At 44.7% G+C, this 25469-nt stretch overlaps 1 protein-coding gene across 3 annotated transcripts in view; it reads right to left on the reverse strand.

Moving 5' to 3' along the window:
- SLX4 (SLX4 structure-specific endonuclease subunit) overlaps nt 1-25469 on the reverse strand; it is a 97212-nt gene that overhangs the window by 14834 nt on the left and 56909 nt on the right. For all 3 annotated transcript variants that reach the window (XM_073636572.1, XM_073636571.1, XM_073636573.1), the window contains 3 exons: nt 9187-11276; nt 4695-4797; nt 2573-2923 (listed from right to left, as the gene is read on the reverse strand). In XM_073636572.1, the coding sequence (XP_073492673.1) occupies nt 2573-2923; nt 4695-4797; nt 9187-11276 (2544 nt within the window). The remainder of the gene's footprint in view (nt 1-2572; nt 2924-4694; nt 4798-9186; nt 11277-25469) is intronic.

Genomic DNA, 25469 nt, shown 5'->3' on the forward strand with positions numbered 1-25469 from the left:
TCCAAAGCATGTCTTCCCCTAGTGAAAGCACCTCCCATAGTACACAGAAATACAGTGGGGACGGAAAGTATTCAGACCCCCTTAAATTTTTCACTCTGTTATATTGCAGCCATTTGCTAAAATCATTTAAGTTCATTTTTTTCCTCATTAATGTACACACAGCACCCCATATTGACAGAAAAACACTGAATTGTTGACATTTTTGCAGATTTATTAAAAAAGAAAAACTGAAATATCACATGGTCCTAAGTATTCAGACCCTTTGCTGTGACACTCATATATTTAACTCAGGTGCTGTCCATTTCTTCTGATCATCCTTGAGATGGTTCTACACCTTCATTTGAGTCCAGCTGTATTGATTATACTGATTCGACTTGATTAGGAAAGCCACACACCTGTCTATATAAGACCTTACAGCTCACAGTGCATGTCAGAGCAAATGAGAATCATGAGGTCAAAGAAACTGCCTGAAGAGCTCAGAGACAGAATTGTGGCAAGGCACAGATCTGGCCAAGGTTACAAAAAAAATTCTGCTGCACTTAAGGTTCCTAAGAGCACAGTGGCCTCCATAATCCTTAATGGAAGATCACTGTGGCTGAGCTCCAGAGATGCAGTCGGGAGATGGGAGAAAGTTGTAGAAAGTCAACCATCACTGCAGCCCTCCACCAGTCAGGGCTTTATGGCAGAGTGGCCTGACGGAAGCCTCTCCTCAGTTCAAGACACATGAAAGCCCACATGGAGTTTTCTAAAAAAAAAACACCTGAAGGACTCCAAGATGGTGAGAAATAAGATTCTCTGGTCTGATGAGACCAAGATAGAACTTTTTGGCCTTAATTCTAAGGAGTATGTGTGGAGAATAGCAGGCACTGCTCATCACCTGTCCAGTATAGCCCCAACAGTGAAGCATGGTGGTGGCAGCATCATGCTGTGGAGGGGGTTTTCAGCTGCAGGGACAGGACGACTGGTTGCAATCGAGGTAAAGATGAATGCGGCCAAGTACAGGGATATCCTGGACGAAAACCTTCTCCAGAGTGCTCAGAACCTCAGACTGGGCCGAAGGTTTACCTAGTGTCACTGGTTTCCTTAAAGTGTCAGTTAGTCTGATTGTCCGCTGCAATAGCAATTCCACTATGAGTCACTGATCGCTGCCATTACTAGTAAAAAATAAACAAACAGACAGACACAACACACAGAAGGGCCTTCCAGCCCAACCCATTAACCGCATGCATCTATCCAGCCGGACCAGACCTTATCGAATTTGTGCAGACATCGTCTGCTCTCATATGTGATTTTGTAAAGGGGCAAAACTGAGTTAACTGATTGAATCCAGGAGGAATGGGCGAGTACCTTCAATGATTTCCATCGAAGGAGGAATTCTCTACGTACATAATAAAGAGTAAAGGGTCAAGCAGAGCTTACTATATCTATCCCCATCAGTGTCCTCCAGATGACTTAGCAGCAACACAAGTGGGTCCGGGGGTATGCTCACTCCACATATGTTGCTCAAAGTGACTATGATCGTCTCCCAATAGGGGAGTATTTTGGGAAAGGACCAGACCATAGGCTAGGAATTACCCACCTCAAGACTACAGCTGGTGCATTTAGGATCCAACTGGCTCTATATACGGGACAGTCTCTGCAGCGTAGTGTAATAGGCCCTGTGAAGGAACTTCAGTTGAATAAACCTATCTTTGGCAGCAATCATTGAGGGAATAAAGGTTGTAAAGCATTCTTCCCATTTCTCCTCATCAAGGGTGGGAATATCCACCCTCCATCTATCTAGAACGGGTGAACGGGTTAGTTTAGTGTCATAGGCCACTGTCAGGTACAAGTATAAAGAGGGCAACTGTTTCTCCATGATGCTAGAGGTCAAGAGGCGTTCAATTGGATCTGATTCTAGGACCACCAGGGCCGGAAATTGGGCCATCACTGCATGTCTTAGCTACTAGTATCGGAACCTGAAGGAGCCAGGTACTGAGAACCTGTTCCTCAATTCCCGAAAGGAGATACATTTTTCCTCAACCATACAAGTGCTGTCTTTACTTAGGGCTCATTCACGCCTATGCAGGGAACGCACCTGCACTGCAGCACACAGTTAAGCACTATTGTGTGCTGTGGTACACTGTATTACTAAAAATGGTGTAGGTCTGATTTTTGGGCCCTTGTGGGTCATTGCTTGCCTATTCAATTGCAAGCAATGATTAGGCATTCAGACAAAGACAGGCAATCAGCCTTAGCCACCCACAGAATGGCAGAGAAGATTGAGAAGTGGAATTGAGGAACAGTGACTGGCTGGTCTCAGGCTGAACTCGGTCCAGGGTGTAGATAAGTATTTGGAGTGCTTAGCTGCTAATTTTAAAATGGCAGCAGCATGAGGAAGGTGTGATTTTTTTTTTTTTTTTTACTTCAGGTCTGTTAAATCTAAATGAAAAAATAAAGGATGTACAGAAAGCTATGAAACAGGAGAACTTTGTATTGTAAAATGCAGCTATAAATACATCTCTGCCCTGTACCTACTCATAAATGTGTGAACTCAGTGGGTGGTTACAGTAATAGAGATGTTTCTTATTACCTGTGGGATATAGAAGAGGTGTCACTTGCAGCCACAGAAGAACTTGTAGATTCCTGTGATGCTGTTGGGGGCTGATCATCTCCACTGTCTGCTTCCTGTGCTGCACATACAGTTGTTGTCCTCTTCCCCATCTGTGTCAGGGAAATGCTGGTGGTTGTAGAAGTGGATGGAGCGCTTTGTTTGCTGGACGCAGGCAGACGCTGACTCTGGACTGCACTGATAATGTTTCTGCCAGGCTGTGATGAGGAAATGTCATCTTCAGAATCGGAGCTCATGACCTGATGTGTGTAGCGGAATATTTCTTTCATTTTCAGCACCATCTGCTTCTTGGGAAGGGCTCTGACTCCGTACCTGAGTAACAGGGAAAACTTTATATGGCAAAACACAAAACAAAACTTGTTCTAGGCCATCAAAATCATTGCAGGCTACTGATAAAATCTGCACCTTTTGTGTGCAACTACTATTGAGTTCTTTACGCTGCAGTCTGACTCCATTCTCTGAGTCTGCAATAATTTCTGTCACCCCCCTTCATAAAAGAAGTGGTATGAACACCTCTATCCTGTCAAGCTTGGGTGCTCCTACAGCCTCATAGCTGTATATCAGTAGTGTGATATCTAAGGCACTGCTGGACCTCTGACTGCTAGTCTCTGGAGAGAGATTTGGTGATGTCACCACTGTGCTGTTCATCTGGAAGTTCTGACATGAGGAAAATAAACCCTGCCTCCATCAAGGTGGCTGCCTCCACACAGAGACACTATACATAGAAAAGTATGGGTAAGTTTGTAATGGGGGGAAAATCAGCTGCAATAGACCACAAGCAATAGAATAGTAATGACTAGTCCTTTGCCCCCTTTTTTTTTTTTTTTGGCACAGCTTCCAGAGCTTAGTTTCTCTTTAAAGTGAACCCCCTTATTGGAATAATGTGTTCTTCTAATACAGCATTTTACAGTATCTTACAGTATTCACATTACAGTGATACCAAGCACACGCTGTTTAATATACATTGTCCCTTCTATTTCTGTATATGGATGATGGAACTGTAATTATTTTATTGAAAAAAAAACCCCATCTAAGTACCCTTTTCCTATCGTTTTCCTTATCGTTATACAGTTGTCACATAAACCAGCCTGTCTGCAGAGAAACATGAGCAAGAGGAGCATCTAGTCCTCTGCTACTGGTCACATGTTCAAAAAAAAACAAAAAACAGGCTTTGGAATACAGAGTAAAAATAATTAAATAAAATCAATAAACTGTTTTAACTTGCCATACAAATATACTGTATATTTGAAATTAAATCTTTATTATTTTGTGGAAATAACATGGTGTGGGCAGATTTCTGCCAGTCACAGGCTGTGTCACGTCCCTCCAGCCTGTGTCTTAGAATAAGAGGGAGGTGAAGCCTCCATTAATCTACATGTAATATCCTGCCCCCATTGTGTTCAGCTGGTTAGTGGGCAGGGAGGGAGTGAGCTGTCATTTACCACTGTGTATACGCCCACATGTGTGACTCAATAGTGAGATGGGCTGCCCAGATGTCATAGGGAGGAAATGCTTAGCATAGAAACTGAAAACTGAGAATGTGCAGAGTTGCCACCACAGCTGCAAAATCCCTAGCTGAATTGGGGACATAAACAGAAGGTGGACATAGAGAACAGCAGGATCAACCAGGTTTTTTGAAGCATACAGAAAACAAATCATATAGTGACTGAGAGTGAGTATGAATAAACAAGCATGTAATACAGTACACCATTTATAGATAGTTTTTATAATGTGGGTTTAGTGACACTTCAAGGGAAGAGAAGCATAAAACAATACAACCAACAGTAAAAAAAATAAAAAAATAAAAACTTCCTCCTGCAGACACTGCATAAAAAGTGATCAGCCAGCAACTGTACAGGCCGAAGATGATGAGGAGTCACCTATCTCAGTGATTGCTCCTGAAGAAAGGACATACACACTATTGTGCTGTGTTCTCATTAAATGATAAAATAAATACAGCAGTTTAGCCATTTTGGTGCAAGCTCCTGGACTAGCTAAACATTAATTTTATCCTACACTTTCCTTAAATAAATCAGTAAGATATCAGAAAAAGGGTGGGGTGCAAACAGTATTGTTTACATACCTGTTTAATTCCTTTTTTAAGACTGGGGTGTCCATGTCTGAATAATTCGGTAGTGGAGTGATAGCAACCTTCGGGGGCAGCTCTCTCTTGCGCACAATAGAAACTAAAAGCGAAGGAGAGGTGTTTTGTTAGGAATACCACGTAGGGCCACAGCAAAACGCCTAAGCTTTTCTTTGCATCCCAACTACAAGCAGATTGCTCACTCCAGAGTCTCATCAAAACACTTTTTTTCAATATTCAAGCATGCTGTGACTGATGATCTGCATACCATCCCACATTTCTGTACCACAATGAACCTTCTAAAGAGAAGTGGGTAGAGAGGTAAACAATGCCACTGTGGATACAACAAATTACCCTACGAGCACTTAACAAAGGATAAGCTCCTCCACTCCGGAAGCATATAAATCTTCTTCAGTTTTTAGCAACAAAGACTGATTTCTTTTTTTTTTTAAGGTGTTATTGTTGCTGTACTAAATAAAAAACGTACTTTGCACTCCCTAAAATGTTAAGGTGCAAATACAGTGAACTGGGGGGGTCAAGTCACACAGAAAATGGCTCAGTATAATAAAACATTGTGTGCCTAAGACAGTTAATAATCTCTTGCAGACTACGGGTGTGCGCCGTACGTCCTGAAAAACGTCAATGGTATACGTAGCACGGCCTGTCCCCGTCCTCTTGCTACAACAGCTGGAACTTGCTGTGTATTTATTATTAAACCATAGAAAACTAAATCCCAGCTGTGTAATTATCATTAAATCATAGTTAACTCCAAGCAGCCCTAAATAACTCCTCCTTTTCTCTATAGCTAACATTTTTCTGCAGATTTTTTTATCTCTATTTTTTAACCATTAATATTTAAACTTGCAAGTAGTACTTAGAAGTCTCTTACGGACCTGTAAACAAGAATCTGTATACTGGATTACCAGACAAACAAAATGGTAAAAAATTTTTGGTAGTCTGTCTTTTGTTTTCTCTAGATGCGTACACTACCTCAACCAGTTTTTGGCAGCACTCTAGGAGACAATAATCTTCAATTTTCGTACCTGTTAATTTTTTTTACATGCACAACAAGAGCACCTTTAGGTTTCAAAGTGCATGTCTAGACAAAATAAAAAAAAAAAATCACTACATCTCCGCAATACATGAATATTTCTCTATCTGCAGAAACAGCAAAAATCCTTGTTGATCTGCCAGAAATGTACTCAGCCAGTTCACACCAGCACAATGCCGGAACCAGCATGATTGCAATGCCTGTTCCTGCATCGCATAGAACTTGCAGGCAGTTCACACTGCACTATGCGAACCGCTGCAGGTGTCAATAGAAAGGTAATGACACCCCCAGATCGGTTTGCATATCACAGTGCGAACTGTCCATTTGGACAGGAATCGTATCGCATTGGGTGTGAACACTGATTCCGATTCTGGTGCGGACAAAAAAAAAAAAAAGGGCCCTGCACAATTTTGGTATGAATGCAATGTGAGTTCAGTCATACAATCTGTATGGCTGAATTTGCATCGCACAGACATTGCATGTGATCTGCACGGCAGTGCGGTGTGAATCACATGAAATGTTTGACATCGCTACAGTGTGAACCAGCAGTTAAAGTGATAGTAAATCTTTGTTTGTTTGTTTGTATTTAATAACAAACACGTTATACTTACCTGCTCTGTGCAGTGGTTTTGCTCCAATCCTCTTCTACTCGGGAACCCCGGTGGCACTCCTCCCCCTTGAGCAGTGCCCCCAGAGAAAGCCACCTGCCCTGGGGGCATCGCTGCATGCTCGCTCCCACGTTTCTCTAAGGCACAGAGCCGCAGCTCCCCTCTCTCCTCATTGGCTGTGATTAACAGCAGTGGAGGGAGAGTCCCCATACAACCGAGGCTATCATGAACATCCCTGGATCAGAGAGGGCTCAGGTAAGGATTGGGGGGGCGGCGCTGCACACAGAAGGTTATTTACCTACATGCATAGAATGCATGAAGATAGAAAAACCTTCAGCTTTTAGAACCACTTTAAGTTCCCTGCCTGAGTTCTTCTGCAGGAACACCCACCTCCTTATTTCCATAAAGGAGTTCTGTAGTCAAGCAAAGGATAATTCAAGCAGGGGAATCCCAATGATTGTAATTTTAGTGCAGAAGAGGCGTAATTTTAGCTCACTACAAGAAGTTAGGGGCTTACAGGACTTCTGGAAAATAAACAGGTATTTTTCTATACTTGAAGTGTTTTAAAGAGAAAAAATATGTGGAAATGTGAGAGTGTTGCAAAGAAGTACTGAATATGTTTATTTTACAGACACTTTAAAGACTAAGTTCACCTTTAAAAAAAATAAATGTACATATTTTTGCAGGTGAAAAAATGTGCATTTTTTTTCAGAAGCCTGCATTGCACCCGTGATCAGCAGATTACAGGTGCAATGTTAGACTTCTGCAGACTTTCAATATAGCAGTCTACGCGTACCACACATACAGTGGATATAAAAAGCCTATACACCCTGTTGAAATGTCAGGTTTCTGTGATGTAAAAAAATGAGACAAAGATAAATCATTTCAGAACTTTTGCCACCTTTAATGTGACCTATAAACTGTACAACTTAATTAAAAAACAAACAAATCTTTTTTTGAGGGGGGGAGGAAGTGTAAAAATAAAAGACTAAAATAATGCGGTTGCATAACTGTGCACACCCTCTTATAACTGGGAATGTAGCTGTGTTCAGAATTAAGCAATCAAATTCAAACTTGTTTTAAATAGGACTCAGTACACACCTGCCACCATTTAAAGTACCTCCGATTAACCCCAAATAAAGTTCAGCTATTCTAGTAGGTCTTTCCTGACATTTTCTTAGTCGCATCCTACAGCAAAAGCTTTCAAAGCATCAGAGGGATCTCATTGTTAAAAGGTATCAGCTAGGAAAAGGGTAAAAAAGAATTTCCAAGGCATTAGATATACCATGGAACACAGTGAAGTAGTGGAGAAAATGAGACACAACAGTGACATTACCAAGAACTGGATGTCTCTCCAAAATTGATGAAAAGACGAGAAAAACTGGTCAGGGAGGCTGCCAAGAGGCCTACAGCAACATTAAAGGAGCTGCAGGAATATCTGGCAAGTACTGGCTGTGTGGTACATGTGACAACAATGTCCCGTATTCTTTGTATGTCTGGGCTATGGGGTAGAGTGACAAGACAGAAGCCTTTTCTAATGCAGAAAAATATCAAAGCCTGGCTACATTTTGCAAAAACACATCTGAAGTCTCCCAAAAGCATGTGGGAAAATGTGTTATAGTCTGATGAAACCAGGGTTGAACTTTTTGGCCATAAATCCAAAAGATATGTTTGGCACAAAAACAACACTGCAAATCACCAAAAGAACACCATACCCGTGAAGCATGGTGGTGGCAGCATCATGCTTTGGGGCTGTTTTTCTTCAGCTGGAACAGGGGCCTTAGTCAAAGTAGAGGGAATTATGAACGGTTCCAAATACCAGTCATAATAAGGCTTCTGCTAGAAAGCTGAACATGAAGAGAAACTTCATCTTTTAGCATGACAACGACCCAAAGCATACATCCAAATCAACAAAGGAATGGCTTCACCAGAAAAAGATTAAAGTTTTGGAATGGCTCAGCCAGAGCCCAGACCTGAAACCTATTGAAAATCTGTTAGGTGATCTGAAGAGGGCTGTGCACAGTAGATGCCCCCACAATCTGACAGATTTGGAGTGTTTTTGCAAAGAGTGGGCAAACATTGCCAAGTCAAGATGTGCCATGCTGATAGACTCATACCCAAAACGACTGAATGCTGTAATAAAATCAAAAGGTTCTTCAAAAAAGTATTCATTTAAAGGTGTGCACACTTAAGCAACCAATTATTGTATCTTTTTGTTAGTGTTACGTCCCTCCACCTAAAATATTTCAGTTTGTTGTTTAACTGAGTTTTACAGTTCACCTGGAAAAAGTTCTGAAATGATTCATCTTTGTCTTATTTTTTTATATCACGGAAACCTGACATTTTAAGAGGAGTGTGTAAACTTTTTATATCCACTGTAGGAGCAGACAGTTACAATGAACTACAAGAGAACTCATCAACAACGTCAGTTCGTCAAGAACTACAGGCCGTCTGCCATGGTGGAAGACGGTACTTGTAGTGCTTTCATTAACAGAACTAACATTAACAGGTGCGTGGGCTGAGTTCCGCACAACTGAACTGTTTTTTTAATTGTGACAGCGGGTGCAGGAGAGGATCCCCCACCTGCTGTCGCAATGAGGGATCGGGGGGGGAGGGCTACCGAGAGGTGCTCTTTAGTAACATGGTACACCATAAATACTGCTGTAACATATTGCCAAAAAATGAACTTATCCTTATAGATATTTACTGTTGATTTGCTCATTGAGTTTTGCACTGTAATTTTATTTATAAAGGTTTTGTTACATACATTTTTAGATAGCCTGGTTTTAGTATCGGTTCTACAGTGTTGTTACATCATGGCGGACAAACCTACCTGGGGTCCTCAGCAACTTATGCACATCTGGGATTTTGTTTATTCGCTGAGACAATGGAAGAAAAGCAGGCAACTCAGGTTCTTCATCCTCCCACTCATCCCACAGCTTGGAGTTGAGGTAGCTTGATTGCTTGCTCTGTGAAGCTGTAGTATGAGGAGAGTCCTCGCTTTTATCAGGCTCACTGTCTCTTTCCTGTAGTGCAGGCATTCTGCAGGAGGGTCCCGGGGACTTGGCTGGTGTTACGTGCAAAGAAGGGACCTTGTCTGGTGAAGAGTAAGGCCTTGCTGGACTCTCCTGTGCGTTTAGCCACAAATCATCTTCAATGGGCATAGGTGGCTCATCGTAATCCATCTGAAAGCTGCAAGCACTGGTGTCAGCCTGGGGCTCAGCCACCGGCCCCTCCTCTTCACTGTCCACAACTTCAAACACAGTACTGCTAGCAATGGACGACAATGGTGATGAGCGGACACAGGAAATCTTGCTACCCGTGCTAGTGCAGGACCCTACGATCTTTTCAGGGGTGCTTGGGCATGGGGGTCGATTAGCAAATGAAGATGTCTGGGTTGTGTTCAAAGTTACAGTGAGAGAGGTGCTTCTCTGAGTTGGTGACGCCAAGTCATGACGAGAATCATCATGGTTGCCTGCTTTGGATGTTTTGGCTGACTGCATTATATGTGATGCTTGGAGCAGGGAAACTCCTGTCCCTATTAAATGTGACATTGGCGTAGCAGGTATCAACCAAGACATCTCTGAACTGCTGCTTTTATCCAGACGTGAATGTTCTTCACTGCTTTTTCTAATACTGAAGCTAGCGGGGGAGTCTTTAATGCTCGTGAATATACCAGACTTACTGCTATGTGCTTTAACTTCAGCAGTTTGAGCACAGTCCTCTGTCTCTTCATCAGATGACAGGATCAAGATAATGTCTTGTTCCTGGGACACAGCTGTAGAGGAAACCTTGCTAGAATTCTGGGTAGGTTCACTATGTTTAGAATCTTTACAAATGGAGGCTGGGGAATTTCCATTCTCAGGAGCTGACAAAGACTGTCCTAAAAAGGACCTTGTTTGCTGCTGGATGTTAGGTGAAGATCCAAGCTCTGGAAGAAAAGGACGCTGAATAACAGAAGGTGAGCTTGTAAGTACAGGTGGTCCGTGACAAGGAGTGTCAACGCGGATGCGGGAGCTTGATCCGCAAATCCCTGAAGGTTCTACATACTCGCCACATGTCTCTGAAAATAAACGGTCAAAGCTATCATCAAGAGGTGTGCGGCTGTGCTGGCTGAACAGGTCTGCTTCAGGATCTTCCTCTCTTTCTGGGGATATGAGTGAAATAGTGTGTACAACTGCAGTAGAGGTATCAGTGAGCACAGCTGAGGGATGTATCAATGGCTCTGAGTGTGTGATAAAACATTGACGCGCTGGAGAATTAGATGTGGAACTGTGCCTTTTGAAGGGAGATTGAACAGGGGGAACAGAGTGAACTGGAGGTGTCTGCGTTTTGGTCCAAGAAGGAGAAGCTAAGGGAGGTATTGCAGGAGAAGATTCTAGGCTGTTAGAGTTAAGACAGGCAGGTGAATTTTGAAGAGACCTTGCCACATCCTTTTGGACAGGGGACAATGTTAAAGAACTATTTTTTATATTGCTTTTTGAGTGACAATCCTCAGACTGTTGATTTACTATATCCATAGGCTGTTCTTCTCTAGCCGCCTGGCTTCTGGCTGAAGGAGACTGGTCTTCAGACTCCTTGTCTTGATATCCAGCTTCAAGTTCACTACTACTTTCAGCTTCTGTGGGCTGTTCCTCTGGCTTTTTGCGTTGAGTGGCTGCAAATTCATAGATTTCCTCCAAATCCACCTCCTCAACCCCTCCATCATTAACTTTTTCCTCAAGTGCTTCCACCACCTTCTGGTCTGAAAAGAGATCTTCGTCCTCATCCACCCACATGGACTTCAATAACTCCTGGAAATTTTCTTCTCTCTCTTCTCCATCATCATCCTCCTCTTCTTTTTCTGAAAGTGCTACCTCATCTGACCCATGGGGCATGCCCACTAAAAGTTCACAGGTGTCTATGAGACTTTTTACTCCAAATCTATAAGACACGTGACAAAAAGAAGAAAATTACATATTAAAAGGAGAAGACAACACAACCATTTCTAAAGGTGGCTTTCGTAATCAGAATCTCAGAGAACACAACACAATCGTCCAACAAAACAAGTACAGTTTGGCTTCTAAGGAAGCAAGTAAGTAATCGGTGCCTTAACCAGAGCTTTCCACAACCCCCATTTTTAGTACAGGAAATACTGGGCGAGGGCATGGATTCCTCATGGCTTAGACTGTGTTTCAGTGCAATTGACTTTCTAGAGACCCCATTATCGTGCCCATTCTGGGTTTGGGTAAAGCCAACCCCTGACAACGTACTTCTCACCTCTTCAGTACAATCCTGTTGCTCCTTCGTGCAGCCAATACTAATAAACCCATTATTGGGACTAAGAGGGAGAAACATAATCTCCATCAGGTGACAGTGCTTAAGCCTAGCAGCCAGTCACTATGCCTGAGAACTATCACATCATGGAAGGGGTGGTGTTACCGTTCCCTCTTAGCTCAAACATTGTTTTTTTTTTTGGGGGGGGGGGGGGGGTTGAGAACGGTGGGAGGAGGTCACATGCTGCCCCACACCTAGAAGCACCCAGTATATTCTTACATCAGCCATGAAAGAAAGAGAGCAGGAGTAAAGTGCTGATGAGGTGATTATAAGATGGCCAAGGGTTGGCTTTGGACAGTATGTCACAATATTTACATGGTTGCATAGTTAATCTGGTTAAAAAAAAAAAGAGACAAGTCCATCCAATTAAAAAAAAAACACACACACACAAAACCTCCATATATACAATCCTATATCCACACTTGATCCAGAGGAAGGCAAAGAAAAAAAACTCAATAAAGCATGATCCAATTTGCTCCAGTGGGGAAAAAAGAATTCCTTCCTGATCCCCCAACAGGCAATCAGATATTCCCTGGATCAACTTTACATATAATATTAGTATCCATTTATACTATATGCACTATGGAAAGAATCCAGGCCTTTTTAAAATAATTTACAAAGCTGGCCAGAACTAGCTCCTGAGGGAGTCTATTCCACATTTTCACAGCTCTTACCGTGAAGAAACCTTTCCGTATTTAGAGAATAGGATTTTTATAACAGCTTACCTGTAAAATCCTTTTCTTGGAGTACATCATGGGACACAGAGCACCATAGTAATTACTATGTGGGTATATAGGCACCAGGTGATGGACACTGGTATACCCAATACAGGAAGTTCACTCCCTATATAACCCCTCCTCCTACCAGGAGTACCTCAGCTTTTTTTAGCAAAGCAATATACTTAAACCCCAGAAAGAGGGGAGGGACCTCTGTGTCAAATGATGTAGTCCAAGAAAAGGATTTTTACAGGTAAGCTGTTATGAAAATACTATTTTCCTAATCATACATCACGGGACACAGAGCACCATAGTAATTACTATGTGGGACGTCCCATAGCAATGCTATTTGAGGGGAGAGACAACCCGTAGGGCACCCCCAGACTTGAGGACTTATACTGCTGCCTGCAGCCCACTGCGCCCAAAGGCGATATCCTCATGCCTTCTTACATCCACCTGATAAAACTTAGTGAATGTATGTACTGAAGACCAAGTTGCGGCCTTACAGATATGAGCCATGAAGGCCTGGTGACGCACTGCCCAAGAAGCACTAACCGACCTGGTAGGGTGCGCTTTGACTTGAAAGGGTGGAATCTTACACCTTAAATCATAAGTCTGAATTATAACTTGCCGAATCCACTTAGCGATAGTGGATTTTGACGCTGCCTGTCCTTTCTTAGGACCCTCTGGCAGTACAAATAAGACGTCAGTCTTCCGAATCTGAGCAGTTGTCTTTAAATAGACTTTGACCGCTTTCACCACATCAAAACAATGTAGTGACTTCTCTTCCCTGGAACATGGCTTTGGAAAAAATTATGGCAGGACAATATCTTGGTTCAGGTGAAAACCTGAGACCACTTTTGGCAAAAAATCTGGATGAGAGCGCAACAGCACTCTGTCCTCATGAATAATCAAGTATGGGTCTTTACAAGAAAGAGCTGCTAATTCCGAAACCCTCCTTGCTGGGGATATAGCAACCAAGAACACCAGCTTCCTTGTCAGAAGGACTAAGGGAATATGCTGTATCGGTTCAAATGGCTGTTTTTGTAACACTGACAAAACTAAGTTCAAGTCCCAAGGGCTCAAAGGTGATTTAACCACTTGCCGATCGCCTCACGACGATATATGCCGGCAGAATGGCATGGGCAGGCAGAATCACGTACCTGTATGTCATCTGCCTCCCGTGGGCGGGGGGTCCGGTCGGACCCCCCCCGGTGCCCGAGGCGGTTGGCATTTCTCCCCCGGCGATCAGAGGTGAGGGGGAGGCCATCCATTCGTGGCCACCCTCTCCCGATCGCTCCCGGCCAATGAAATCATTCCTCTGCTGCTGTATAGTAAACAGCAGCAGAGGAAATGATGTCATCTCTCCTCGGCTCGGTATTTTCCGTTCCGGCGCCGAGGAGAGAAGACATCCGAGTGAGTGCACAACACACACACAAACACACAGTAGAACATGCCAGGCACACATTACACCCCCCATGACGCCCCCCCCCCCCCCCCCCCCCACGTTTTTTTTTTTTTTTTCTGATTACTGCATTGGTGTCAGTTTGTGACAGTTAGTGTGGTAGGGCAGTTAGTATTAGCCCCCTTTAGGTCTAGGGTACCCCCCTAACAAAGTTTTAACCCCTTGATCACCCCCCGTCGCCAGTGTCACTAAGCGATCATTTTTCTGATCGCTGTATTAGTGTCACTGGTGACGCTAGTTAGGGAGGTAAATATTTAGGTTCGCCGTCAGCGTTTTATAGCGTCGGGGACCCCCATATACTACCTAATAAAGGTTTTAACCCCTTGATTGCCCCCTAGTTAACCCTTTCACCAGTGATCACCGTATAACTTATGGGTGACGCTGGTTAGTTAATTTTTTATAGTGTCAGGGCACCCGCCGTTTACTACCTAATAAAGGTTTAGCCCCCTGATCGCCCGACGGTGATATGCGTCGCCCCAGGCAGCGTCAGGTTAGCGCCAGTACTGCTAACACCCACGCACGCAGCATACGCCTCCCTTAGTGGTATAGTATCTGAACGAATCAATATCTGATCCGATCAGATCTATAACAGCGTCCCCAGCAATTTAGGGTTCCCAAAAACGCAGTGTTAGCGGGATCAGCCCAGATTCCTGCTAGCACCTGCGTTTTGCCCCTCCGCCCGGCCCAGCCCAGCCCAGCCCACCCAAGTGCAGTATCGATCGATCACTGTCACTTACAAAACACATAACTGCAGCGTTCGCAGAGTCAGGCCTGATCCCTGCGATTGCTAACAGTTTTTTTGGTAGCGTTTTGGGGAACTGGCAAGCACCAGCGGCCTAGTACACCCCGGTCTTAGTCAAACCAGCACTGCAGTAACACTTGGCGACGTGGCGAGTCTCATAAGTGCAGTTCGAGCTGGTGAGGTGGCAAGCACAAGTCGTGTCTTGCTGCAACCAAGAAGAAGACAAACACAGGCCCGTCATGCCCATAATGCCCTTCCTGCTGCATTCGCCAATCCTAATAATTGGGAACCCACCACTTCTGCAGCGCCCGTACTTCCCCCATTCACATCCCCAACCAAATGCAGTCGGCTGCATGAGAGGCATTTTCTTTATGTCCTCCCGAGTACCCCTACCCAACGAACAGATGTATTAGTAGCATTAGCGTAGGGTACAGCAGTGCACAGACTAGGCACACCCAAGATGCCATCGCATTCTGAGAGACCCGAACCTGGAACCGGTTACAGTTATAAAAGTTACAGTTACAAAAAAAAGTGTAAAAAAAAAAAAAAAAAAACACAAAAAAATATATAAGATAAAAAAAAAAAATAGTTGTCGTTTTTATTGTTCTCTCTCTCTCTCTCTCTATTGTTCTGCTATTTTTTACTGTATTCTATTCTGCAATGTTTTATTGTTATTATGTTTTATCATGTTTGCTTTTCAGGTATGCAATTTTTTATACTTTACCGTTTACTGTGTTTTATTGTTAACCATTTTTTTGTGTTTGTTGTGTTGCTTTCATGTAAAAGCAATCCTGCCCCCCCCCCCCCCCCCCCCCGTTACTACCTATTGCTATCATAGGGGATATTTACATTCCCTGAGATAACAATAAAAACAATAAAAAAAATAAACAAATGAAAGTAACAGTTTAAAAATAAGATAAAAAAGCAAAAAAATAATAAAGAGAAAAAAAAAAAAAAAAAAAAGCACCCCTGTCCCCCCCTGCTCTTGCGCTAAAGCGAACGCAAGCGTCGGTCTGGCGTCAAATGTAAACAGCAATTGCACCATGCATGTGAAGAATCACCATGAAGGTCAGATCGAGGGCAGTAATTTTAGCAGTAGACCTCCTCTGTAAATCTAAAGCGGTAGAAGAGTGGGTAATGTGTGACATAAGCTTCTAAATGTTGTGCATAAAATGCCAGGACAGTTCAAACCCCCCCCCCCCCCAAATGACCCCATTTTGGAAAGTAGACACCCCAAGCTATTTGCTGAGAGGCATGTCAAGTTCATGGAATATTTTATATTGTGACACAAGTTGCAGGAAAAAGACAAATGCACAAAGTTGTCACTAAATGATATATTGCTCAAACATGCCATGGGAATATGTGAAATTACACCCCAAAATACATTCTGTTGCTTCTCCTGAGTACGGGGATACCACATGTGTGAGACTTTTTGGGAGCCTAGCCGCGTACGGGACCTGGAAAACCAAGCACCGCCTTCAGGCTTTCTAAGGGCGTAAATTTTTGATTTCACTCTTCACTGCCTATCAGTTTCGGAGGCCATGGAATGCCCAGGTGGCACAAAACCCCCCCAAATGACCCTATTTTGGAAAGTAGACACCCCAAGCTATTTGCTGAGAGGTACAGCAAGTATTTTGCAGACCTCACTTTTTGTCACAAAGTTTTGAAAATTGAAAAAAGAAAAAAAAAAAATGTTTTTTTCTTGTCTTTCTTCATTTTCAAAAACAAATGAGAGCTGCAAAATACTCACCATGCCTCTCAGCAAATAGCTTGGGGTGTCTACTTTCCAAAATGGGGTCATTTGGGGGGGTTTTGTGCCACCTGGGCATTCCATGGCCTCCGAAACTGTGATAGGCAGTGAAGAGTGAAATCAAAAATTTACGCCCTTAGAAATCCTGAAGGCGGGGATTGGTTTTCGGGGCCCCGTACGCGGCTAGGCTCCCAAAAAGTCCCACACATGTGGTATCCCCATACTCAGGAGAAGCAGCTAAATGTATTTTGGGGTGCAATTCCACATATGCCCATGGCCTGTGTGAGCAATATATCATTTAGTGACAACTTTGTGCAAAAAAAAAAAAAAGTGTCACTTTCCCGCAACTTGTGTAAAAAATAGGATTTTTTTATAACAGCTTACCTGTAAAATCCTTTTCTTTCGATGGACATCACAGGACACAGAGCCTCAGTATCACTGGTGATTGGACACTGGCACACCCCATCAGAAAGTTCAACCCCCTATATAATCCCTCCCCTTGCAGGGATACCTCAGTTTTGTAGCCAAGCAATATAGTGTATTAGAAGAGGGGCGGGACCTCTGTGTCCCGTGATGTCCATCAAAAGAAAAGGATTTTACAGGTAAGCTGTTTAAAAAAATCCTATTTTCTTTCTCGAACATCACGGGACACAGAGCCTCAGTAAGTACTGATGGGATGTCCCAGAGCAATGCTGTCTGAGGGGGGGGAACCACGACCAAGTAGGGTGCAATCAGACCTGAGGACCCTGTACCGCTGCCTGCAGCACACTACACCCAAAGGCGATATCCTCATGCCTTCTCACATCCACCTAATAGAATCTGGTGAATGTATGGACTGAAGACCAGGTTGCGGCTTTGCAGATTTGAGCCATACAGGCTCGGTGATGCACTGCCCAAGAAGCACCAATAGCCCTTGTGGAATGTGCCCTGATCTGAAACGGAGGAATCTTCTGTTTCAAACCGTAATAATCATTTGTCAAATCCATTTAGAAATGTTAGCTTTTGACGCTGCCTGTCCTCTATTGGGACCTTCTGGCAGCACGAACAAAACATCAGTTTTGCGAATCTGAGCAGGTGCCTCCCGATAGGCCTTGACTGCTCTTACTACATCCAACGAATGTAATGATCTCTCTTCCGGAGAACAGGGATCTGGAAAAAAGGAAGGCAGAACAATGTCTTTGTTTAAATGAAAATCTGAAACCACCTTCGGTAAAAAACTAGGATGAGGGCGCAGTACCACTCTATCCTTGTGTACAATCAAATAAGGCTCCTTACAGGAAAGGGCTGCTAATTCTGATACTCTTCTAGCAGAAGAAATGGCCACCAGAAAAATTAACTTCCTTGTCAACAAGACCAAAGGAATCTGATGTATTGGTTCAAAAGGTTGTTACTGTAACACAGACAGAACCAAGTTCAAGTCCCAGGGGTTTAGGGGCGCCTTAACCGGAGGATTAAGACGCGTCACCCCCTGTATAACGTTTCGGACCAAAGAATGCGAAGCAAGTGGCCGTTGAAATAATACTGATAAGGCCGAGACCTGACCCTTGATAGTACTCAAGGCCAGCTTCATCTCTAAACCCAATTGTAGAAAATCAAGAATTCTACCTATCAAATATTTTCTGGGATGCCAACCCCTGGATTCACACCAGGATATATAGGCTTTCCAGGCTCTTTGATAAATCTTTCTGGAAGCTGGCTTCCTTGCATTGATCAAGGTAGATATCAGAACCTGAAAGCCCACGACTCTTCAGAACGTGGGTCTCAATAGCCAAACCGTCAAATTTAGCGTTTGTAAGGCAGGATGGAACACTGGACCTTGAGATAACAGCTCTGGGCGTACCGGTAGGGTCCACGGGGAACCCAACGTCATCCTTACTATTTCCGCATACCACATCCTTCTGTGCCAAGCGGGGGCCATCAGAAGTACTGACTTCCTTTCCTGCCTGATCCTGCGAAGGAGTCGTGGCAGTAGCAGAATAGGCGGGAATGCATAAATCTGTGAGAACCGATGACACGGAATCACCAACGCATCCGTCCCGCATGCAAGAGGATCCTTTGTTCTTGCCACAAATCTTTTTGTTGAATTGGGATGCAAAGAGATCTACATCTGGAACCCCCCTTCTTTGGTATATGGCCCAAAAGACGTCGGGGTGCAGAGACCATTCCCCTGGAAGTAACTTCTGGCGACTTAAATAGTCCGCCTGTCAGTTCTCTATCCCTGGAATGAAAACTGCCGATATGCATGGCACATGCTCCTCTGCCCAGACTAAGATCTGGTTCACCTCTTTTTGAGCAGCTCGGCTCCTGGTGCCTCCCTGATGATTGACACAGGCCACAGCTGTGGCATTGTCGGACTGGATCCTGACCGGGCAACCCTGTAGCCTGATAGTCCAGGCCTTTGGGGCTAGATATACCGCACGGATCTCCAGAATGTTGATGGGTAAGGTCCTCTCTGTTTTGGACCATACCCCCTGAACCGCAGACTGTTCCAGAACTGCTCCCCAACCTGACAGACTGGCATCTGTTGTTACCACCGTCCAGGTAACCGGCAGAAAGGATTTCCCCTTCTGCAGGTTTTCGGGTATGAGCCGCCAATTGAGGCTCTGACGCACCGCATGAGACAGGTGCATCGGAAAGTCTAATGCCTGAACCTTCTTGTTCCAGGCTGACAGAATACTGTGTTGCAGCAGTCTTGAATGAAACTGAGCATAAGGAACTGCTTTGAATGAAAACACCATATTTCCTAGCAGCCTCATACAGAGGCAGACAGAAGGACCCTTCTTGGTCCTGACTGTCAGAGTCAGCTCCCTTAAAGCAGTGATCTTTGCCTGAGGTAGAAATACTTTCTCCTGGCTTGTATCTATGATCAGACCTAAATACTCCAGTCTACTTACTGGTTTTAGGAAAGATTTTTCTAGGTTGAGGATCCAACCTAGGTATTCCAGATACTTGACTGTGGTTCTCAAGTTCCTGTTCAAGGAGGCTACCGACCGGTCTATCAAGAGCAGGTCATCTAGGTATGCTATGACAGCTATACCCTGAGCCCTTAATCTGGCCAGAGGGGGGGACAAGACCTTTGTGAACACTCGAGGTGCAGTGGCTATCCCAAAAGGCAGAGCCACAAACTGGAAATGGCGCCCTCCTATCTTGAAGCGCAGAACCTTCTGATGAGCAGAAAAAATGGGCACATGCAGATATGCATCTCTGATGTCTATCGATGCCAGAAATTCTCCTCCCTGCAGGGTGGAGACTACTGTCTGAATTGATTCCATGCGGAAGGACTGAATCCTTAGGAATTGGTTCAGATCCCTTAAATCCAGAATGGGTCTGACATCCCCATTTGGTTTTTGGACCGTAAAGAGGTTGGAATAGAAGCCCAATCCTTGGTCCCTTGCGGGAACCAACATAATGACCTCCTGCGACAAAAGTCGCTCTAAAGCTAGAAGGAGCGACTGCTTCTTCCCTGGGTCTCTGGGGACACTTGATCTGAGGAACCGAGGAGAGGGGAATTCTTGAAACTCCAGCTTGTACCCTAAGGTTACTGTGGAGATTACCCATCTGTCCTGGAAGTCCTCCTGCCAGAACTCTGAGAACTGTCGCAGTCTTCCTCCCACTCGAGCGAGCGGGGGCGCCCCTTCATGAAGAGGTCTTAGTGTTTTGCCTAGTAGGCTTCTTCCCCCAGGACTTCTTTTGTCCCTGGGGTTGACTCTTGACTCTGGACCCAGGCGGAGGAGGCCATCGAGACTGCCTGGAGGCTGAAGCTCCTGGCGCTGGGGAAAGAGGGACGCTTACTCTTCTTCTTAACAGGTAAGAGAGTACTTTTCCCACAAGAGATTCTCTTGATATAATCATCCAAGTCTTCTCCAAACAACCTTGCACCACGAAATGGAAACCCATCCAGCAGCTTCTTACATGGTGCTTCGGCTGACCAATTTTTCAACCATAGGATTCTACGTATATGCACCAACCCCAGTGAAAGACGAGAGGTTTGCACGATAGAATCTCTGATGGCGTCAACAACAAAACATAAGGCCTCAGGAAGGTTAGCCAACCCCTGGGCCTGCTGTTCAGGTAAAACTTTGATGACCTGCTTAACATGGTCTCTTAAGTATTGACAGACTCCAATCGCTGCAACTGCAGGTTGAGCCACTGAACCTGCCAAGGAGAAAACATCCTTCAATAGGGATTCCATCTTTTTATCTACAGGATCCCTGAGCATCTGAGCATTGTCTACAGGACAAGTCAGACTATTATTAACGGAGGAAATAGCCGCATCAATGGCCGTTATTCCCCACATTTTAATAAACTTTTCTTCCATCGGATAAAGTGTTGAAAACTTTTTCGGTGGAAAAAAACGTTTATCTGGGTGATCCCACTCAGAATAAATGAGCTTTTCAAGTAAATTATGAACAGGAATAGCCTGTGCTATTTGAGGAGGTTTCAGTGACCCTAAAGAAGAAGAGGGTTCTTTAGTTGATTCAGATATGGGCAACTTAAATGTCGAGCGGACCAATCCAGTAAGGATCTGCACTAAGACTTTCTCCTCCTGGGAAGTCGCAGAGGGCCCTTCTCCACCTGATTCCTCCTGATCCTCTGAAAGGGATTCGTCTCCTTTATCCCAGAGCTCCTCTTCCTGAGGGTCTTGGGAAACAGAGGAAGGCCTAGTGCGTTTTCTTCCACTGAGTGAAGATGTAATCACGGCCATTAATCTTTCCTCTAAACCATTAATAGCTGAGGAAAAAACCTCCTGTGTAATGTATACAGGGGCTGAAGTGCCGGAGGCAGGTATAGCCCCTGACCCCAATGGCTCCCTCTGGCTAGCTGTCCCTGGCCCCTCAGGGGGGGAGGATGCTGCAGAAAGGGGGTCCTCAGAACCTGAACGAGATCCCCTAGAGCAGTGATGGCGAACCTTGGCACCCCAGATGTTTTGGAACTACATTTCCCATGATGCTCAACTACATTGCAGAGTGCATGAGCATCATGGGAAATGTAGTTTCAAAACATCTGGGGTGCCAAGGTTCGCCATCACTGCCCTAGAGTCTCTGGTTCTTGGGGTGTTTGAACCTCTTCTACCCATAGTGCAAAGCAACAAGGTGGAGGTATCACAAAATGAACACTGAATGCTGAGCGATGTAGTCCGGCTTGCTACCAAATGCCCAGTCTGGTGTTACCTAGTAAATGCTGCCTAGGAGAATGCCTGTGTCCCACCTTACATGCGACCGTCAGCTCTGTGTCCCTCCGAAGGCTGTGTGCACCTGTACAGAGTGCCTTTAATAGCCTGCAGCTGGCCTGTGTGGGCATCTGAGCATCTGTGCTGACGCCCCCCCCCCCACCCTCGTATTTAGAAAAAACGAGCTCTTCCTGTGCTGGCTGACCCTCCGAAAACAATATGGAGGAAAGGCTGGGGGAGGGGGGGGAGGAAGGAGAGAGGCTGGTAGTGATGTGCCTGCACCTGTAATGGCGGCGGCGGTGCTCGCCCTACAGACACCTGCGACCTCCCCCCTAGCCGGGGGGGGGAACATTCCTGAGGAGAAATCCCCCCCCCCAGCCCATCCTAACTGGACCCGGCCGGAGGAGCTTGAGTAGTGTGGAAACACAGAGACCGACATCAGCATGAGAAGGTATGTGCTCTTGGCAGCCCCCGGTGGTCACAATAGGCATAGCATGCATTTACCTTAAAGGAGAAAACCTACTAGAATAAAAAATTCTGTGGAATCTCCTCTTACCTTATCCAGGCGCAGGGTTCTGTTATACAGACCCAATCTTCGCCTCTCACGGTGGGCTCCGTTTGAAAAAACGGTCAGAGACTGGGGCCCCCTACGAATAGGGGGATCCACAGTTCTGGCCCTGTAAAGCACCCGGCTAGAAATTAGGCTAGAAAAACCATTTTCTAATATGCGGGGTCCAGCTCTCTAAAAAGAGAAGCGTTACAGGTAAAACCTCGTTTCTTCGGACACGAGGCCCGGGTACCATCCAATTCGGCCTAGAAAAGACACTTTGGAATGGATCCGGTTTGCCTGGCCTGCCCCAGTATAGGATATAGGATAATCCCTTTGGAGCTCAGCACAGGACATCTTTACACGTCCATCACCTAAGACACTGGCGTAAAAACTGAGGTATCCCTGCAAGGGGAGGGATTATATAGGGGGTTGAACTTTCCGATTAGGTGTGCCAGTGTCCAATCACCAGTGATACCCTATATAACCCATCAGTAATTACTGAGGCTCTGTGTCTCGTGATGTTCGAGAAAGAAATATAAAATATTCCATGGACTCAACATGCCTCTCAGCAAATAGCTTGGGGTGTCTACTTTCCAAAATGGGGTCATTTGGGGGGGTTTTGTGCCATCTGGGCATTTTATGGCCTTCAAAACTGTGATAGGTAGTGAGGAGTGAAATCAAAAATGTATGCCCTTAGAAATCCTGAAGGCAGTGATTGGTTTTCGGGGCCCCGTACGCGGCTAGGCTCCCAAAAAGTCCCACACATGTGGTATCCCTGTACTCAGGAGAAGCAGCTGAATGTATTTTGGGTTGCAATTCCACATATGCTCATGGCCTGTGTGAGCAATATATCATTTAGTGACAACGTTTTGTAAATTTTTTTTTTTTTTTGTCATTATTCAATCACTTGGGACAAAAAATTTATATTCAACGGGCTCAACATGCCTCTCAGCAATTTCCTTGGGGTGTCTACTTTTCAAAATGGGGTCATTTGGGGGGGGGGGGTTGTACTGCCCTGCCATTTTAGCACCTCATGAAATGACATAGGCAGTCATAAACTAAAAGCTGTGTAAATTCCAGAAAATGTACCCTAGTTTGTAGACGCTATAACTTTTGCGCAAATCAATAAATATATACGCTTATTGACATTTTTTTTACCAAAGACATGTGGCTGAATACATTTTGGCCTAAATGTATGACTAAAATTGAGTTTATTGGATTTTTTTTTATAACAAAAAGTAGAAAATATCATTTTTTTTTCAAAATTTTCGCTCTTTTTCCGTTTATATCGCAAAAAATAAAAACCGCAGAGGTGATCAAATACCATCAAAAGGAAGCTCTATTTGTGGGAAGAAAAGAACGCAAATTTCGTTTGGGTACAGCATTGCATGACCGCGCAATTAGCAGTTAAAGCGACGCAGCTCCAAAATGTAAAAAGTGCTCTGGTCAGGAAGGGGATAAATCCTTCCGGGGCTGAAGTGGTTAAGTGGCGGATTAATCCGCATCACCCCTTGCATAAAACCCTGGACTAAAGAATGTGTAGCAAGCAGTCTTTGAAATAAGACCGATAAAGCTGAAACTTGGCCTTTAATAGTACTCAAGGCCAACTTCATCTCTACCCCTAATTGTAGAAAGGCAAGAATTCTGCCTATGATATATCTCTGAGGGTGCCAACCCTTGGATTCACACCAGGAAACATAAGCCCTCCAGACTCTATAATATATAGTTCTGGAAGCTGGCTTCCTGGCATTAATCAAAGTAGAGATAACTGACTCGGAAAGCCCACGTTTCTTCAGAATGTGGGTTTTAATAGCCAAGCCGTTAAATTTAGAGACCGTAAGGAAGGATGAAATATCGGCCCCTGTGAGAGAGTAGGTCTGGTCGTAGTGGAAGGGATAATGAAACCTCCACCTCCATCTTTACGATTTCTGCATGCCATGACCTTCTGGGCCACGCTGGGGATACCAGAATTACCAACTTTCTTTCCAGCTTGATCCGGCAAAGAATTTGTGGCAGCAACTGAATGCATAAATCAGTGAGAACTGATCCCACGGGGTAACCAACGCATCTGTTCCGCATGCGAGTGGATCCCTTGTCCTGGACACAAAGTTGACCAACTTCATGTTGAATCTGGATGCCAGAAGATCTACGTTCGTAGTCCCCCATTTTTGGCAAAGAGCCCAAAAAATGTCGGGGTGAAGGGACCATTTCCCCTGGAATAACTGCTGGCGACTCAAGTAGTCCGCCTGCCAATTCTCTACTCCCAGAATGAAGACTGCCGACAGGCATGGAACATTCCTTTCTGCCCAAGTTAGAATGTGGTTCACCTCTGCGCTGCGAGACTCTTGGTGCCCCCTTGGTGACTGATATAGGTCACAGCTGTGGCATTGTCGGATTGGATCCTGACAGGACAATCCCATAACCTGAAAGTCCAGGCCTTCAGAGCCAGACGCACTGCCCGAATCTCTGGGATGTTGATGGGCAAGGCTCTTTCGGTTCTTGACCACTGTCCCTGGACAGTTGTCTTCTCTAGTACTGCTCCCCAGCCTGAAAGGCTGGCATCTGTCATTACCACTTTCCAGATAACTGGTCTGAAGGATTTTCCTTTCAGCAGATTCTGGGTTAGTAACCACCAACTGAGGCTTTGGGACACCCTTGGGGACAGCCGCATTGGCAAATCTAAAGCTTGAATCTTTTTCTTCCAAGCAGACAGGATACTGTTTTGCAACAGTCTCGAATGGAAATGGGCATAGGGAACCGCTTCGAATGAAGCCACCATCTTTCCTAACAACCTCATGCAAAGGCGAATGGAGGGATCTCCTTTCGACCTGACTTTTCCCTGGATCTTTGGGAACGTTTGATCTCAGAAAATGAGAGGGTGTAAATTCCCGAAATTCTAGTTTGTATCCTAGAGACACCGTGGAGATGACCCATCTGTCCTGAATTTCCTATTACCAGACTTCTGATTATTGCAGAAGTCTTCCCCCCACTCTAGCGAGGGGGGGGGCGCGCCTCTTCATAATGAGGCTTTAGAATTCTGCTTTGCAGATTTCCAGCCCCAGGTCTTTTTTTGCGCCTGGGCCTGACCCTGAGGCTTTCCTCTAGAGTCTGACGGTGGATGTCGTCGCCACTGCCTAGAGGCGGATGCCCCTGGCGCAGGGGAAAGAGTCCGCTTAAATGAAGGACGTTTATACTTTCTTTTAAATGGCAAAAGAGTACTCTTCCCACTAGAAATCAATTGGATGTATTTGTCCAAATGATCCCCAAATAGTAGATCCCCATGAAAAGGGAAAATATTCAGAAGCCTTTTGTAAGGTGCTTCGGCTGACCAATCTTTTAACCATAGGATCCTACGCATGTGTATTAGTACAAGCGCAAGGCGGGATGCCTGGTGAATAGGGTCTTTC

This window comes from Aquarana catesbeiana, linkage group LG06, assembly GCF_042186555.1.
Source record: "Aquarana catesbeiana isolate 2022-GZ linkage group LG06, ASM4218655v1, whole genome shotgun sequence".
NCBI lineage: Eukaryota > Metazoa > Chordata > Amphibia > Anura > Ranidae > Aquarana > Aquarana catesbeiana.